Here is a 17,299-nt window from a genome sequence, read left to right as displayed (position 1 = left end):
CTAAATTGAGCAACAGAAACCAAAACAGTTTTTAGAATTTTACTCTGTCCGTATGTTTGTACACGCATCATTAAAAAAACAATTGCATGGAATTGAATCCAGCTTTCGCCAACACCGCTAAAGATCTAACTTGAAATATAAGCTCCATTATATCCAGGAAAACGTAAAGCGAGACTATTTTATCCCGAAAAAACGTTTTCACGGGAGCGAAGCCTCCAGCAACACCTACTATAATTTAATAATTAATAACGTATCAATTATTATAAAAATGCAATTACCTTCCAGAACTTTCTTCCTTGCAATATTACTACTTCTGAGTCTGGGAACGATATTCGACGACGGCAAGGAAGGGATGACGAATTTCGAGAAATTGCTAAACGCGTTCTCCTTGAAAAGGAATTTGAGGAAGGTGTTTGATTTGTCAGACTCGCCGACGAAGGTGAAGGGAATCGACGCTTTCAGAGGAATGAATGCGTTCGCGTTGCTCATCGCTCACAAATCTATGGCGATGGCTCATAGCCCCTACGTCAATAAAGTCAGCTTTTCTGAGGTTAGTGTCTTTGTATTTTATTTTATTTCCAGCAGACTTAACACTACGATTACAATAATTTTAATATGTTAACTTATAGCTATAATGTAAGCCCAAGTTAGGAAACTCAAATGCACATAATTAAAACTAAAAGTGACTTAAGCGCAGCAAATTATACACAATACAATTTGGAGACGTTCAAGCAATATGTCAGACTATATAAATCTTGTAGTAAAGTTAAAATATATATTTAAAGAAAATAACTCACATAAAAAGAAGCTAAAACTGTGCAGGCTGTAGCTAAGAATAAGCATTCCATGTTATACGGCAGTGGTTTCTAACCTTTTCAATATTGTTACCCCTGTAAGCTGTAGAAAACGAATTTTACCCCGCCTTCAAAATGTTATCAAAACAAACAATACAAGCAAATACAAACATCTTTATCACTACATAGTATAAAACAAAGTAGCTTTCTCTGTCCCTATGTATGCTTAAATCTTTAAAACTAGGCAACGGATTTTGATGCGGTTTTTTTTAATAAATAGAGTGATTCAAGAGGAAGGTTTATATGTATAATAATAACATCCATTAAATAGTGGAGAAATACTGTTATTTTGTTATATTATACCCGTGCGAAGCCAGAGCGGGCCGCTTTGTTTTTATATACAACGTACACAGTTTTTCTGTAGTGGATTTAGTATCAGCATTGCACCCGTGCGAAGCCGGGGCGGGTCGCTAGTTAATCATAAATTGCACAACAGCCTTACAATTTAAAGTCAGCTCTGTTATTTCTTTTTAATTTTACGATCCTATAATTAGGTTCTTTGTTACCTCCGTGAAATAGCTGATTTACCACCGCGGGGGTAATTACCCCGAAGTTATGAACTCAGATTATATGGGGTGGAATTTGATGAGACTCGATTACCTTCAAATGGCTTATCCCGTTTGCCACCAATCCAATTTGAAGTAACACCAAAAATATTCCATATATTTTCCAATTATTTCCTCCACTTTACCCCAATTACAGTGCAATTAAAAGTTTACAAGTTTTAATAAATTGTCTGTTAACACTCCTTAATTGACAATTTATTAACACCTACAGGGTGTTTCTCGGTGTTAAAGCGTAATAGATAAAGGTGAATTATTTGATTCCATTTAATGTAGCACTCGGTGAATCGCCGAGTACTTTTAGAGGATTATCTTTGATCGCCAGCCGTGCCCGAAACGGATTGTTTGAAAGCTGTGAAATCTATCAAATGCTTTCTATTTGAGTTTTATTAGCTTTATTGGATTACTGTTTCGGGAAAAACTGGTAATTGTTCGTCGATGATGGAACCAAATCTACTTTGGATTTTATACGGCATTGATGTATTTTAGAAACAAGGTAAGTTGTTACATTATAAAATTACAATAGATTAACTAGTAGTAAATAACTTCATGCACTTTTTGATAACTTTGTGCACATAAAATAAAACGTTAGTAGGTAGTGTAAGGAGTACGCTGTTTCCCAGTGTTATGTCACATTACAATAATTTGTTTTGATTTTTTAGGATATCAAGATGAACAGAGTGTCAAAAGAACAGCTTGAGGTTTTGTTGGAGTTTTATAGTTCTTACAAGAACATCATTCTTTAGCCAAAGACATAGACTCGGCACCACATTCAAGAAAACTTTCGATAGTCAGTGGAAACATCTACCGATAAAGCTGTACTCTATTGGTTTAGGTTCTTCCAAAACTGGAGAGCATTTGAAAAGGTAATATATTTTACTATAAGTATTTTTTTATAACTATCTTCCAATAAGTAGTATGTATAATTAATGTTATGTGTATCTATTTTTAGTACTGGTCTGATATTTAATGAGAGCAAAACCAGACTTGCTAAACATAGATGGAGTCTTCTGACTGACTGACTGGCAGCGGTCTGAGTACACCGAAAAGATATTTCCGAGATGGACAAAAAAATCTGTCATTGGAGGCAGGCTCTGTTTGGGATGTAGAAAACAGAGTTCCAATATTGTAAACTTTACCATAAATATTATGTATATTAAAGAAAAAAAAGATTTTTATTTAATAATTAGCCTTGCCAACTTCACAACATGTCAAACATTTTTACTTTTTTTTATTTTATGTTTTCTTGTGTAGTTCACATTAATAATAATCACATTGAAATATAGTTTATTTCACTCAGGAATAATGTAGCTTTCTACTGGTAATAGAATTTAAAAAATGAATTCAGTATTTCCAGAATTAACTTACTGCTAACAATCTTATTAACTTAGATTTAAACACACTAATTTGAGTAATTAATTAAATCATTTTTTTGTTTTTAAAATGCCGTTTAGAATTTGATTAATAATTTAATACAAAAATTAAATTCAAATTATCTCCTAGTCGACTACAAACATTGCACAATTCTGTGTTGTTGGCCCCTTAACAATGGGAGCTCCTCAGGCTCCCTATTATCAGATTGTGATGGAGCTGACACCTAGTTATTACTGTCTTCTTCTATATCTTTATTTGCCAAAGGTGGAACTAGCAGTCTAAGTCTGTAGCAGATGTACAAAACAACACAGGCATTGGTAATTATTGCTACCATATTATGATGATCATAATCCAACACTGTGGCTAGCAAACTTTCCAACATGCTTTAATACTCCAATGTAATGCTCAATCATATTCCTGGCGAAGCTGTAGTAAATATTGGTATAATGTTCTGCGGAACCATTTTCTGCATTCACAATTGGATTTGAAAGCCATGTCATTAATGGATGCCCCAAGTCCCCTGCAATTTAAAGTGTTTCTCAATAAGATTACATTTAAATAATTTAATATGTATGTTTATCAAAACTATTATTACATACCTAATAACCAGATCCTTTCTCCTCTACTGTGTAAGTTTTGTAATTGAGCCTGCATTTCACAGTTTCTCCAGATATATGCATCATGACTCACCCCACTAAATGATGCATCCACATTAATTATATTTGAATCACTGTAACATATCTGAAAACATAATAGATATTCTGATACATATGGTTAGTAATAAAATTAAATATTATTAGGTGTATGTATTAAAATTTTACTTACAACTTGAACATTTATACTGTGGTAATCCTTTCCATTAAAAAAATATTCAGCATGTTAATCAATGCAACCCACACAGCCAAATATTGTTTGAAAAACTGAAAGAAATGAAGTTTGTAAATTTTACTTTAAATTAAATACAATTTTATATAATTAGGACCATACCCATATATGTCATTATTTCTTTGCTGCCATGACTGAGGGAAACAAATATATCTCATCAAAATGTCTCTCGAATTTAGAGCTTTCATCACCTTATTTACTAAATTTGACACATTAGCTTGGCTCAGAACATGTGACTAGCTCATACCTGCAGGTTTTTGATATGAGCCTATAGTGAAGGAGAGTACTGTTAGCACCTTTTATGGAAAATGTAATCGTAAAGACTATTTATAAATTTATTAGACAATGTATATAGGAACAGAAATAACAAAATAGCTTTACTCACTTTACACTCAACACAAATTTTTATTTCTCCTGCGTGTTTGCGACTTATAAGGCCTTAATTCATCGCACAATTCTTGGGATTTAATTATTAGGCAGATCCAAAGCTTCGGCATCATCTCGAAGATTGCGCCGCAAAGTAGATGTCTTACGCTTTTCTAGTTTCCCCATTCATAGCTTCTAACAATAAAAAATACACTAGTCATATCCAAATAGGCACAAATTGAAACAAAAACCCTTAATAATCAACTTAAAACTATTAATAAACAGCGTTACGAACTGAGCGATCAGCGAGCGATCGACCAACAATCAATGATTTACCATTTGCTATTTGACAGTTGTATTTGTTCGCTGATTGCTATTCGATCGCTCTTAAAACTCATACGTAATACCAAAATCTGCTGTGTCTATAGAGATTGAATGCTGTTTTACTTTACCGATTGTTCGACAGAGGCAGCACTGTGTTAAAAACCGTTTGCTTTGCTATCGCTTTGTTTTTGCTCTTAGGTAATACGAATTTGACGTTTTTAGCCATTTGAAAGCAAAAATTGTACAATTTTTGCGATCGCTTTGCTATTGCAAATTACGTAATAGCCCTGCGGGTCGGGCAAAGCAAAATTGGGGTTTTTATGCTCAGTATCAGCCCGGAGTCTGGAATTTGTTTCCGATATGGTGACAAGCTCGCCCCTTAGCACATCATGAGACCGAACACACTTGACCAAAAGTCGGTGCCCTGGTTGTGCTTTTTCATACCCCTTCGGCGATAAATGCGTGGTGTATGTTTGTTTTGTTTGTTTATATTTAAATTGGTCTGTAGCAATGTCTAATACTCCAGGTCTAACTAAACTAACTTTCCAGGTGTTTGGCATGCCATGGGCTGTAATCGGTCGTTCAGCAATACTATATACAGACAGCTTCTTGTACCTAAGTGGATTCCTAAACGCCCACAACCTTCTACAAGAACTGGACAGGAAAGGAACCATTGATTTGAAGAACAGATTGGTTGGAAGGTGGTTCAGGTAAATTGGGTTTCATATCTAGGTCCCATAAAAAAAAGAGTTGTGTTGTTAGTATGTATGTAACCTGCTTTAAAGAGTTCCGTCTGATCTCTTTAGGGGAGGCCTATGTTCAGCAATGGACTTTATGTGGCTGATGATGATTATGACAGTCAATCTAATGTTTATTGAGGGATATTGCGAATAAAAAGTAGATAGATAACCCTTTATTGAACACCACATAAGTAAAAAAAACACATACACAAACACACTTATGAACTATAGCTTGGTTAAAAATGGACAGTCTTAGCGCTAAAAGCGATATCTTCCAGACAATTATAGGAAAGAATTATTTCTTCTGAGAATTTGGGGTGTGAGTGTATATATATAATTAACAAATAAAATACATACATAAATAGGTAATAGGTTCTTTGAAAATAGATAAACCCAAATTGCGTATTTAGGCTACAATTAAACTAATTTGGAAATGAAAATAGCAAACATCTTCGTTACCTCTAACAAAAACTACCATCAAATAGACACCATCACGAATTGAATTTTTAAGATTATTTTCAATTGTTTGCTCAATATTAACAAATTATATTTCGTTTATGGATATGCACCTGCCAAATAAAGTTGCACCAAATAAGGACCTTTTTTTAAAGTCCGGTAAAATCATAACGGTAGCTTATTTGTGACGGTAATAATATTTTCAGATTCAAGGGTTTTCTAAAAGAATCTAACTCAAGTCCGGCACGTTAATGGAACAATTAAACTGATCTATTAAACAATTAACCATTAATTGAATTTTAATCGCATCTGTCATTCACAAAATTGTGCACGTGTTTTTGAAATATCCGCGTTGAGATAAATTGATGTATGATTGGCGCTAATTCTAGTTTCAAGCAAAAAACAAGCTGAAATCTTCTTTAATACTGAAAATTACTTTCTGCGTCTTACCTAGTGCCTAAACCAGATGCATGGGATGCTATTAATTTACTATCCGATAAAATATTTTTTTACTGTCCGATTTGGGTTATAAATGGATAAAATATGTCAACTTTAATCATTTAGAGTTAAGACTCTTTCTGCTGTATAAATCGTTAACCACCGGCCTCGGCTTGGCATGGGTAGCTCTTATCATAATCTATACCAAGATTGCTTCTGATAGCTATCAAACATCACAGGATCAACTGCCGGACTAATCTGAAGATTACCTAAAAATTGCATTAAAATCGCTCTAGCCGCTTTGGAATCTATAGGGAACATATATACATTTATTTTTATGTATAGATAGATTCATAAATTGATTGATCTGCGCATGGTAGGATATGCTTTATATCCGCCCGGATAGCGACCACCGCACACAAGGTGTTCAAACCCGTTAGAGTAATCCACGTAATTGTTTCGCGTTCCGGGATCAGCATGTGTATATGCGGTTCTAACAGGCCGGGATAATTGTATCGACTGACGAGGGGTAATCTTTCGTCAGTCGGCATTCTATTACACCCCACTCCACTTGCCATCAAGTTCAGTGAGGTCACTTTGCTATACACATACATACATATCACGCCTCTATCCCATAGAGGTAGGCAGAGACTATGGTTTGCCAATTTACACGATTCTGGCATACTTCTCACGCTTACATTACATATATAATTAAAATGATCCGCGCTCCATCGAAACATCCAACTACTGCAGAGATCAATGGCTACGTCACGGCATTCGTGGAGACTTCATCTTGTTTTAATTACTCATATTTATCCTTTGTAGATTATTCCCACTCTTCGTGAGTCTGATGCTGTTCTGCACATACATCCTGCCTGATATCAGTAACGGCCCCCAGTGGAACCTGGTCGTGGAGGAGCACAGCAGGGTCTGCGAGAAGAACATGTGGAAGAGTTTCCTCTTTATTCACAACTACTTCGGATTTGAGGAGATGGTATGTATGTCTTTAAGTGAGATTAAAGAGGGATTGCAAGTCAAATATGTTAAAATAATTTAGCAATAGGCTTTGACGTTGGTAACTAATGCAATAAAAGATTTATAGGTGAATGTTACATAAAAAACTTGTATGGGTGTGTTTACGTAACATTTTTGTGGCATGGTCCTATAATTATAAAGTTCTTGTAATAAATTGTCCTATTACTGGTCATGAATAAGGCTTTTGTCTACCCTATATAGTGCGAATTAGGAAACTTCATATACTATCAAAGTTCTCATAGAAAAATTTCCCATATCTAGGTTTCCTCGCGTAATTTATGTCTTAATATAATAATACGAGCCCTGTATTATATATTGTCCCATTGCTAGGAACGGGATTAGTCCACCACGCTGGCTAGTTCGGATTGGCAGACTTCACATACCCTCAAAATTCTTTATAAAGTACTTGTCAGATATGCAGGCTTCCTCAAGATGTTTCACTTAACCGTTAAAGCATACAATAATTCGCAAAGACTACACACATAACTTTTAGAGCAATCAGACATGCGTGCCCGTGGTTTTGAACCTCAGACATTCGTTTCGGCAGACCGCCCCGCTCCAAAGTAACCTATCGCCGCTCATGTCATAATCTAGTTCTCATATATCTTTTGTTTACGTTACTACTTACGATCTAGGATATGCATCAATGAATGCGCTTCAGTTCATATTTCTCATGTCACTTATGTAAGTCGAACTCTATAACTGTGTCACCTACATTACCAACCGCAAGGTAATTATTAGTTTTTGTCTTTGGAATAGTACTGATACTACGTAATGTATTGCGTCCGCTGCCTTCGTTTACATGTCGAAAATTATTAAATCTGGTATTATTTCGTTCTATACATGACTCAACATGACATCGACGTCAAATGACACCGTGTTGCATTGATACAAATGTTTGTGGCTACCGCAAATATTTGCTATTTGGGCCCAAAAGTCCAGTAAGTGTATAACAATATAAGAAGCAAAGCAAGAATGTGTTCTTACTGCAGTAACTTTTACGGACCAATATACATTTTCATTCCTAATAATTTTCTTGCTAGGTTTAGTTTTTATTGTAGTGAAATAGTTATTAGACACTATTAGATAATTAAATCCTCGGAGCATAGCGCTGTAGACTGACATGCAGGTTCTTTCTAGTTCAGCTACAGATACTCTCATATTTTAAGAATAATGTAATATTTCATACCCCGCTACTCAGACTGTTAGAGTTTAAATATTACTACTGTACTTTTTTGAAATAAATATATATATATATATATATATATATATATATATATATATATATATATATATATTATTATTATTACTACATCCACACTAACTACTACTATCAAATATTTTAACCCTCTAATTAGTAACACTCGTTTGCATATCCTCTTACAACCTAATGTATCTTTATTCTATACATATAAGAAATCAGCAAACTCGATGGCCCCTATACATTAAAAAAGCTACAAAAAAAAGGTGACTAAAGAAGAATAATAGAACACAAAGCACAATTACAAATATTTTTTCTGTTTGTTAACGCACATCACCCAAAGAACTGAACGGATTTGCATGTAGTTTTCATAAGTGGAGGAAATATAATTGGAAGCAGAATGTAGGTTTTTTTTATTAAAATCGGATATCGGAAAAGTTATCCATGCGTACTAAGCAGCGGCCACAGCTAATTCTACAATTTCTTTTTTGTATGGACACAGCAATTTGACCCGACTGCACCTGATAGTAAGTGTTTTCGGGACATTGACAATTTAACTTATTTGCAGTGTCTAACCCATACGCATCAAATCGGCATGGACATGCAATTGTACGTGGCGACGCTGCCGCTGATGGTGTTGATCTGGAAGGCACGGACCCTCGGCTGGAGCCTGCTGGTGGGTATCGCTGCCGCGTCCACCCTCCTCCGATACCTGGCCATACACTGGTACGACATCAGCATGTTCGTCTACTACGGAATATCGTGAGTATTGCCAGATAATGATTTTTATGGTAAATCTTTGACAAACATATACCTTGACACTTTTTTTTAATAATAAATAATTATGGTGATCATCATCATTAGAGATGAGAATAAAGCAGAGAAGGGCTTTGTAGGACTTTATTCAATCTACCGGAAACCCAACAACCCAAAATTATAGGCAATGTAAAAATAAATTATAGGTATATTTATAAACCTAAAACTTTGCTGAGTAAACAAGTATCTAAAAAAGCTAACGAATGTTGACTAATGTTTATGGTCATCCCATCACAGAAACATGACTAGCGATCTAACAATGATTACTCAGCAGTTCTCAAGGAGAACAAATTAGAATAGAAAAATAAATACCTTCCAAGAATCTTTAAGAATATATCTGAAATCCCGAGAAGATCCTTGTAAATTGATTGTACATTACACACATGTATACATTCACCGTATATGATGATGACTTAATGAATGAATCCGTCCTTGCCTTATTTCGGCCACGGTAGCCAGACTCAACGGATATCAACGTGCCTACGTGCTTTCGTGGTACGGGGTATCACACCGCCAACTTCCTGACTATGAGCTGCGACTGAGTAATTTTTGAGATAGATAAACCCAATCACAATTATTTTTGTCCAGACCTGGAACTCGAACCAGAAACCTCTGCGCCATAATCCTCCTCGTACCGCGTACCCACTATAACTACGCCACCAAGCTAGAATAAATAAATAAATTTAAATCTATAAGTAAGATCTGAGTCCAGCGTACTCTTTTTGCTAGGATACAAAAATCTTGTAACCTTTGTGCTGAAATAGTCAGATATGTGTTAAACTTAAGGCTATTGAACCTAGTGCAAAAAGGTATTCAGAAACATAATTCAGTTTTTGTCATTATTCCTTTCTGTTAACATACTTACGTCAAAGATCATTATAATCCTCTAATAGTTATGAATCATAAGGTCAGTCGGTTTGCATATATTGCGAAAGAATTTGACTTATATTTAACGATTGAACGCCTTTAATCAACCCCTGGTAGAAAGTATCAGGTCAATGAAATGTTGATGTAAGGTTTTGCACAAAGTATTTTACGGTTTGGAAATATATCCAAGATCGTCCCAGTTCTCTGAGGTGCACTAGTGGCTTCTAAGCTAATTCTAAACAAGGATTCCGATTATTATGCTCTCAAATAAGTTCAGGTATTGTCACTGTCTAGTTATCTTAAAAATAACATTGAAGACTATGTCTTACAAAACATTAAAAAATATGAAATTACTGATTTTTGTTGGCCAGCCTTTCTTTCAATTTAGTGATCTGTATTTGGAAAGAAAAAAGAAAATATTTAATACTTTTTACCATACACGTATGAGTCGCAACAATAACAAATATTTCTACTGTCCAAGACGGCTCTCGCGTCCTGATGACTGTCGAAAATGGCTTGAATCATATCTACAAATGCTTTATACGTCTCCAGAAATTGTGTTGACTAGTAAGAGGTAAATTCGGTATATTCTATCAGGTCTTACTCCACTCACCATCAGGTGCAGTGAGGTCACTTTGCGTACCAAAACATGTATTTGAAATAACATTGTAAGGACGTCATAAAAACAATTAATTACTCAATTGTCAGCATTTCGTAGAATACCCTCAAACATGACACAACACGTAAAAACAAACACGTATGGCAACCTCTATTAATTTGTGAAACATAGACGCCATCAATTAATTGTTTTTTCAAGAATGCCAATAACGTTCCATTGCGATACCGCAGCGGACATCCATTGTGTTTTAAAGGACTTTACCCGTTTTTATGTATAACTAAGTTTGACACTGCCGATGCCTTTGTAATACTAACGTGCGTAAATGACTGGAAACATGAGTTCTTTTGAATCCAGGTTTTTCCTAACACCCTGATGAATCAACTAGGAGCTTCGTCACTGCAGTGGTCTTTGAACTATGACTGGACGAAATACGTCTATGTCACATGTTTGGAAGATTTTTGCATCAGCGCTATATATAATCTCAGTAAATTTAGGACTATTTTCTGTGGCCAAGCAGCAATGTGTAGTCACAGTTGTATTCCGGCTTGAAGGACATTGGGGCCAGTGCAACGAATGGATATAATAAGACTTAACATCTCATGTCCCAGGATAGTGATCGCAGTGGAATACCAACAATACTTTGTAATTCAAGGTGTAGGACAGTGTTTTTACTCTTTATGGGCAGTCGTGTCGCTTACCATCAGGTGAACGACAACCTCGTCTCGTCATTCAAAGCAATAAAACAAAAAAAAAAAAACTCCATTCTCTGTCAGGAAAACAATATTTATACAATTTGATTTTAAATGAATCTCAGTGGACTGTTCAGGATACTTCGTCCGAATATCTCTTCTTCATAAAACAAAGATATTAAAACAAAAAATCTTACAGAAACCTTTCCAAAACTAAAGGAAAAAGTTAATTGCTATTATACCTTTATACATTGTCCACAGCCTCGAAAAGCATTAACAAATAAGGTTAAACGAGGCGTCCGTCGGACAACAAACCTCCATTATAGCTATTTACTTTAGCCTCTGTCACACGCAATTGAAAAGATGTTTAATTATAGCTTAGTAATGTTTTCGTATTTAGCAGCTTCTGTTATGCGTCCTTTGGTCAAAGAACATTCTTGATTAGTCCCAAATTAACCTTGCTGATACGAGGGTATTTGATAATATATTTTGTGTCAGACTATATACCACCCGTCCCTTAATATTCATATTCCGCATTGCAATAGTAATGTTACAGTTAATACCACCTGTCAGGTTATGTAATCAATTCATCCAGCCCAAAAAGAAATAGGAAACAGCTCGTACTAGACAGCACTCCGCAGGGGCGCTTGCGGAAGGAAATTAGACACCTTTCCCTAAGAAAACCCGCAGCCATCCCTAATACTTCAAAGATAGCCACCGCAGCGTTTTTCTTGGCCGTGCATATTGATAGTGCTTAGTGTTAGGGACTGTTCGAAACGGTGGCCGCCCGACGTTTTCCAACTATACGCGGATCAATGCCGAGTTACAGGTCTAGCGAACGCAACATAATGCAAGTCAGTCGGATTCCGATGGAATTTGGTATGTAGTTAGTTTAAAACCTTTAGGACATAGGCTTCTTTTTATCCCGGTAAAATGTATAGCAAGACTTTTATCCTAGAATTTTTCTTTCACGTGGGCAAAGTCGCGACCAAAATTTTGTTCGTAATAAATTGACCACGGAATTAGTTCCGTGGTATATCATATTTTACGAAGTTAGTTGGTAACAGTAGTAGTAGTGAGAGTAATATAAAAACCTCACCTCCAGCTTCGTAAAACATTTGTATATTACTAAAAAGTCACATCTTATTTTCAGAGTCCAGAAGCTTTTAGATGCCGCCAGATATTCGTACATACTTCCCACGCACAGAGCAACCATCTACCTTATAGGTGTTGTGATGGCGTACTTCATGAGATCAAAGAAGTTCAACATTTCACTATCCAGTGTGAGTATACGCTTTTTTATCATATATACCTAAGTATTATTTATTAATTACAATAATTAATTAAATAAGTCAACTATTTTTGACATTGCCTCCAAAACTAATGTGAAAAACATCTAAGACTTCCTTGAAGTCTAATAACACTGATATGATTGTATAAAAGCTAATTAAATAAAAGAACAAAAAAAAACTACATTCCAGCGATTCTAATTTTGTGTACTTTCATCCTATTTAATGCACTTTTCAACATGCCAATATTATAAACAATTAATCAGCTATAAGAACACTAATCAATGGAATTAGAACTTTTGAGAACACTTAAAACTTTGACCACGCACGAAGTACGCTGGTTTGTAGGTAGTACAACTCCCAGCATAAACCTCAACAGCCTAGATCCCAGGCAAAAGAATTGTCGGCGCCTGTTTGCCTTAACAGTATTTAGCTGGCAAAAGCATTTTAAAATGGGGCGCATGGAACGCCACTTCACTGGGCAATGCGTTCAGACTAATCTCGGAACGCGAAACACTCACAGGGACCACTAGTTGGGGTTTTATCACCTTCATTATGATGGTCGCTAACCGGGTGGATACGAAATCACGGCATACATTTATAGGCTGTATACATTTTGTATTATGTTACTAATTTTCTACAAAGCTGTGTCTAAACAAGTCAGCCTTGTTCATATTAAACAAAGAACGGTCGTCTGGAGTCCCAACATTATCTTGACTAACTATAGAATTTGCGACCACAGAATTTTCATGCAGTTGAATGCGTCGACAGAATTACCTTAAGACTTCAGCGTTGAACGTTTAAAAATCGCAGTGAAATCCACGCACGTCAAACACCAATGCAACGCATACATCATAACTTTTAAACTCTAGTTTTATTATCATTACAAACTTGGTACTCAAGTTGAAAAGTTTAAAACTCGAATACGTAAGATTGATGGTACTATCAATATTAATTTTCAGGCGCAAGTGAAGCTCCTCTGGGCATCGTGTTTCGCGCTGGCCGCGTTCACGATCGTGAGCCCGTATCGGATGGGGCTGGAAGGGTACAAATACGAGCATGGACCCGCGGCTTTGTTTGCCGCCTTCTCGCCTATTTTGTGGGGCATCTTTATGTCCATGATGCATTGGGCTATATGCAATAATTATGCAGGTATGTGGAATTTATAAATTACTAGCTTTTGCTTGTGGCTCCGCCTGCGTGAGTTTTTTTTTCGGTATAAATATTCTTCCGGGATAAAAAGTAATGTAGCATTGTATCAGCGAAAAGAAAATCTAGATCAGTTTATTAGTTCCTAAGATAAGCGAGTTCAAATAAACAAACTCTTAAGCTTTGTATATTAGTATAGATTATAACTTTTGAGTATCTTCGGCCCAAAAAGATACAATTACCACGTGTAAATAGATACTTCGGATCTAGTATAATGAACGAAAAAGGTTTTGGTTTAGAGTTTGTAACGTAGTCGATACTAACTAATTTAACCAAAAATTTGGCTTAACAACTTCTGCAACTAATCGATGAACCGTCAGATAAGATGACAATTGAAGGTGGGTCACAAACAGAAAAAGAATACAGGCTAAAGACAAGGTAAAACGTAAATGATTACCTAGCATGAGTATACAGTTTACTAAGAACTATAATCCTTCAATATTAAAAAAAAAGCAGCGTCTGTCTCTCCGAACGCGATAAAGTAAAAAATATCAAATAGATTTCGATTAAATTCGTGATGAAGATAGTTTAAAATCCTGGGAAGGATATTTCAGAAACTGCTGCACGAACTTGGTACATAAGTAGATAAAGTCTTAATGATGAAACTACTTTTCATACTGCGAAAGGCATAATGGTACTTTTGCCTGTTTACATCAATAAAGTGCATCGCACACAAGCAGCGCCGTGAGAAAAACTAGTATAAACAATACATTCTTAAAGAGATAATTCAAAGAACGATAATATTACAAATGAAGCCATAACTAATTACAAAAAGTAAGGTCACTTATTAATCTTGAAAGGTTGCGAAGTTTAAAGAGAATTATAAAGACATTTTTATGTCCGTGCCAAGGATAATGGAAACCACAACTACGAATATGTGAAATTTTGTATATCAGACTGACGATCGCTTTATTAACCTACAAAATACAGGATTTAATTTACACATTTTGCAAAAGAACCGGCTAGCGGGAGGACAACGCGAGCAGTAATGGACTTATGATTTGAGGGAAGTTATCGCAAAAATCTCAGAGCAGTTCAACACCATGCAGTTTACTTTTGTATTCTTTGGTGAAAATTGCCGATCGATACTCGTCTTGCAACTGATCATTAAAAAAAATAGGGATAAATTCCCTTTTAACACACACACCACACACACATCACGCAATTATCCCTGAAGCATTATGCAGAGGTGCAACCAGGGCACCCACTGTTCGCCAAGTGTGTTCAGTCCCATGATGTGATAGAGGGCAAGTCTATCGCCAGCTCGGGTACCAATTTCAGACTCCAGGCTGATATTGAGCAAAAAAATCCAAAATATCACTTTGCCCGACCCGGGATTCGAACCCAGGACCTCAGAGCGCTGCCGTATCGCGCACGCAGTGCAACTACGCCATCGAGGCAGTCCTCTCCGTTTTAACCCATTCTAATATAATTGCACTTACACTCCAACTTCTCCACAGAAATGATTCCATCCTATAAATTCCTATTAGTAATATTATTAGTATTAGTGGTGAAGAGTCCATATAAACCGTTTCCTTTAGTCTTCTCTTTATGTAGAAGTTCTGTAGAATCTAATTATCATCAAAAATATTTCATGACCGCATTTATGCATACCTATATGTTATGTCGGGTTTCCTTTCGAAAAACTTCGCGTTTCGCCACTGCTAGCTATAGTTTAAGGAATGCAAGCGCTGAATAAATATTTCGCCTTGCAAAGGACAACAGAAACTATGCTGAGCTGACCGCCAATCTACACTAGTTGGAGAGGCAGTACAAGAAGAAGAAGCTATAGTTATTAAGTTTGTGTTATTTTTATACATATTAATTTGGAAAAAAATGTTATTCATCTATATATGTATCTCATGATGTATTCCAGGATCTGCCACAGCATTCCTGGAGTCAAGGCCGTTCAAATTCTTCAATAACATAGCCTACAGCGTTTACTTAACGCAGTTCCCAATTTTCTTCTACAATGTTGGTGTGCAAAGACATGCAGAGTTCTACACGCCTTTACTACTCGTAAGTATAAGTTTTACTCAGGTTTTATATGCGTAAGTTATTCTTATGTAAGTTACTTACAAAAAACCTATATACCTAACTAGAAAACAACAAATAACCAACTTACGAAGCTATCTTAATAAATTGCTCAAAAGGCTTTTACGTCGGTAAGTAACTTTGGAAATAAAACTTACAACTATAACGCCCGCCTTATACACAATCAGTCTTACTTATACACTTGTTTTAGCCTTAAGAGATGATTAAGAATTGCTTAAATAGCTGTCAAAAATATCACCGGTTCCTAGTTTATACCTTAATAACAGGCAAGATGGCAGATTTTGACTTATAGCTGATCGAGTAAATTTATGTTTTAACTAAGCATAGCTTTGCGAAAATTTTATACGTAAGAATGTTAGTATCACAACTAATCTGACAATTTCATTGACAGGTAAATAATCGTCTCATATTCCAGTAGTCGTAATTCAAGTCTTTTTATTGCGCAGACTCTGTACAAAGCATTTACGTAATAAAGCTACATTGCAGTTTCTTGAACCAAGCAAAAACTGCTAGTTAGTTACAACATGCGAGGATCAGACGCAAAAACGAAGCATCGTTGGGTCCAATGAATATCGACTGCACGTTGCTTACGAAACATGGGCTTTACCAATTCTGATCAAGGATTAACCAATCTATCTATTTATATGTAGTCATTTAGTCTATTTGACTATAAAATTATTACTAAGACGCAAAGCAATGTGATACATAGAACACTGATTAATGGATATATTATTTATACTGTAGATATGTATTTCCAATTTGACCTTTGTATGAAGACATCTTCATTTATCTAATATCTATTTACCAATATATACTGTATTTGTATAGGCAAAGTCTCCAAACGAGCTAGTACCTCATTTTGAATGATATCCCCCTCCCAACAACACCCAAAATACAAAAAAAAAACATAAATGCGTTTAGACTTTTAAGCAAGGGAATAAGGATTAAGTCCGCTGTCGACGGGTAGAGTAAATGGCCTTATAGTACAGTAGAGTACTAAGTAATTAATATCTATAGTACTAACTACACTAATGTAAACAGATTTGGTAGAGTATATTGGTGAATTGAGACTATTAAAATTGGTAGAGTAGACTGTCCTATTTACTCTATCCGTGTCAACTAAATTTCTAGGACGAAGGAAGGATTTGTGGCACGTTATAATTTTTTAAAGTAATTAACAGCATTTCAATATATGTTTTGAAATGAATTCTTGATTTTAAATCTTATAAGTATATCACGTCTCGTTCTTACATGGACATATCGACAATTAAACAGCGAAATGAACAGGTCAGTTCTTGTGTAACGTGAAAGAAATGTCGTGTAAAAACTTATTAACTACGGGTAGGCCAATCTCAACATCAAGAGCAGTGTAAATTCATTCGAAAAGACTTAAAATAACTAAGTAATGGGTAATTGCTTTTAGCCTTTTATGTCAGACAGATTTTTGCTCGCGGCTTCGCTCAACCAGTTCTTTCTTGATAGCATAAGTAGATTACTCTTTTAAAACTCTATCCTACGA

At 35.6% G+C, this 17,299-nt stretch overlaps 1 protein-coding gene and 1 long non-coding RNA gene across 4 annotated transcripts in view; one reads left to right on the top strand and one right to left on the bottom strand.

The window, feature by feature from the left end:
• LOC115451153 (nose resistant to fluoxetine protein 6) overlaps positions 1–17,299 on the top strand; it is a 41,491-nt gene that overhangs the window by 22,935 nt on the left and 1,257 nt on the right. The window contains exons 4-10 of the mRNA XM_037441368.1: positions 286–550; positions 4,916–5,076; positions 6,826–6,994; positions 8,805–8,998; positions 12,381–12,510; positions 13,479–13,668; positions 15,602–15,744. Of these exons, the coding sequence (XP_037297265.1) occupies positions 286–550; positions 4,916–5,076; positions 6,826–6,994; positions 8,805–8,998; positions 12,381–12,510; positions 13,479–13,668; positions 15,602–15,744 (1,252 nt within the window). The remainder of the gene's footprint in view (positions 1–285; positions 551–4,915; positions 5,077–6,825; positions 6,995–8,804; positions 8,999–12,380; positions 12,511–13,478; positions 13,669–15,601; positions 15,745–17,299) is intronic.
• Positions 2,867–4,246, bottom strand: LOC119190154. Of its 3 annotated transcripts, none has more exons than XR_005112787.1 (4): positions 4,062–4,246; positions 3,617–3,972; positions 3,391–3,532; positions 2,867–3,311 (listed from the first exon to the last, which is right to left on the bottom strand). It is a non-coding gene; the product is annotated as an uncharacterized LOC119190154 (long non-coding RNA). The 3 variants fall into 3 exon arrangements; XR_005112788.1 differs by having other exon boundaries at positions 3,617–3,711; XR_005112786.1 differs by having other exon boundaries at positions 3,617–4,246.

The sequence above is a fragment of the Manduca sexta genome, chromosome 22 (genome assembly GCF_014839805.1).
Source record: "Manduca sexta isolate Smith_Timp_Sample1 chromosome 22, JHU_Msex_v1.0, whole genome shotgun sequence".
Classification (NCBI taxonomy): Eukaryota; Metazoa; Arthropoda; class Insecta; order Lepidoptera; family Sphingidae; genus Manduca; species Manduca sexta.
The sequence above is the reverse complement of the archived record's forward strand: the minus strand, read 5'-3'. Positions and strand labels throughout refer to the sequence as shown.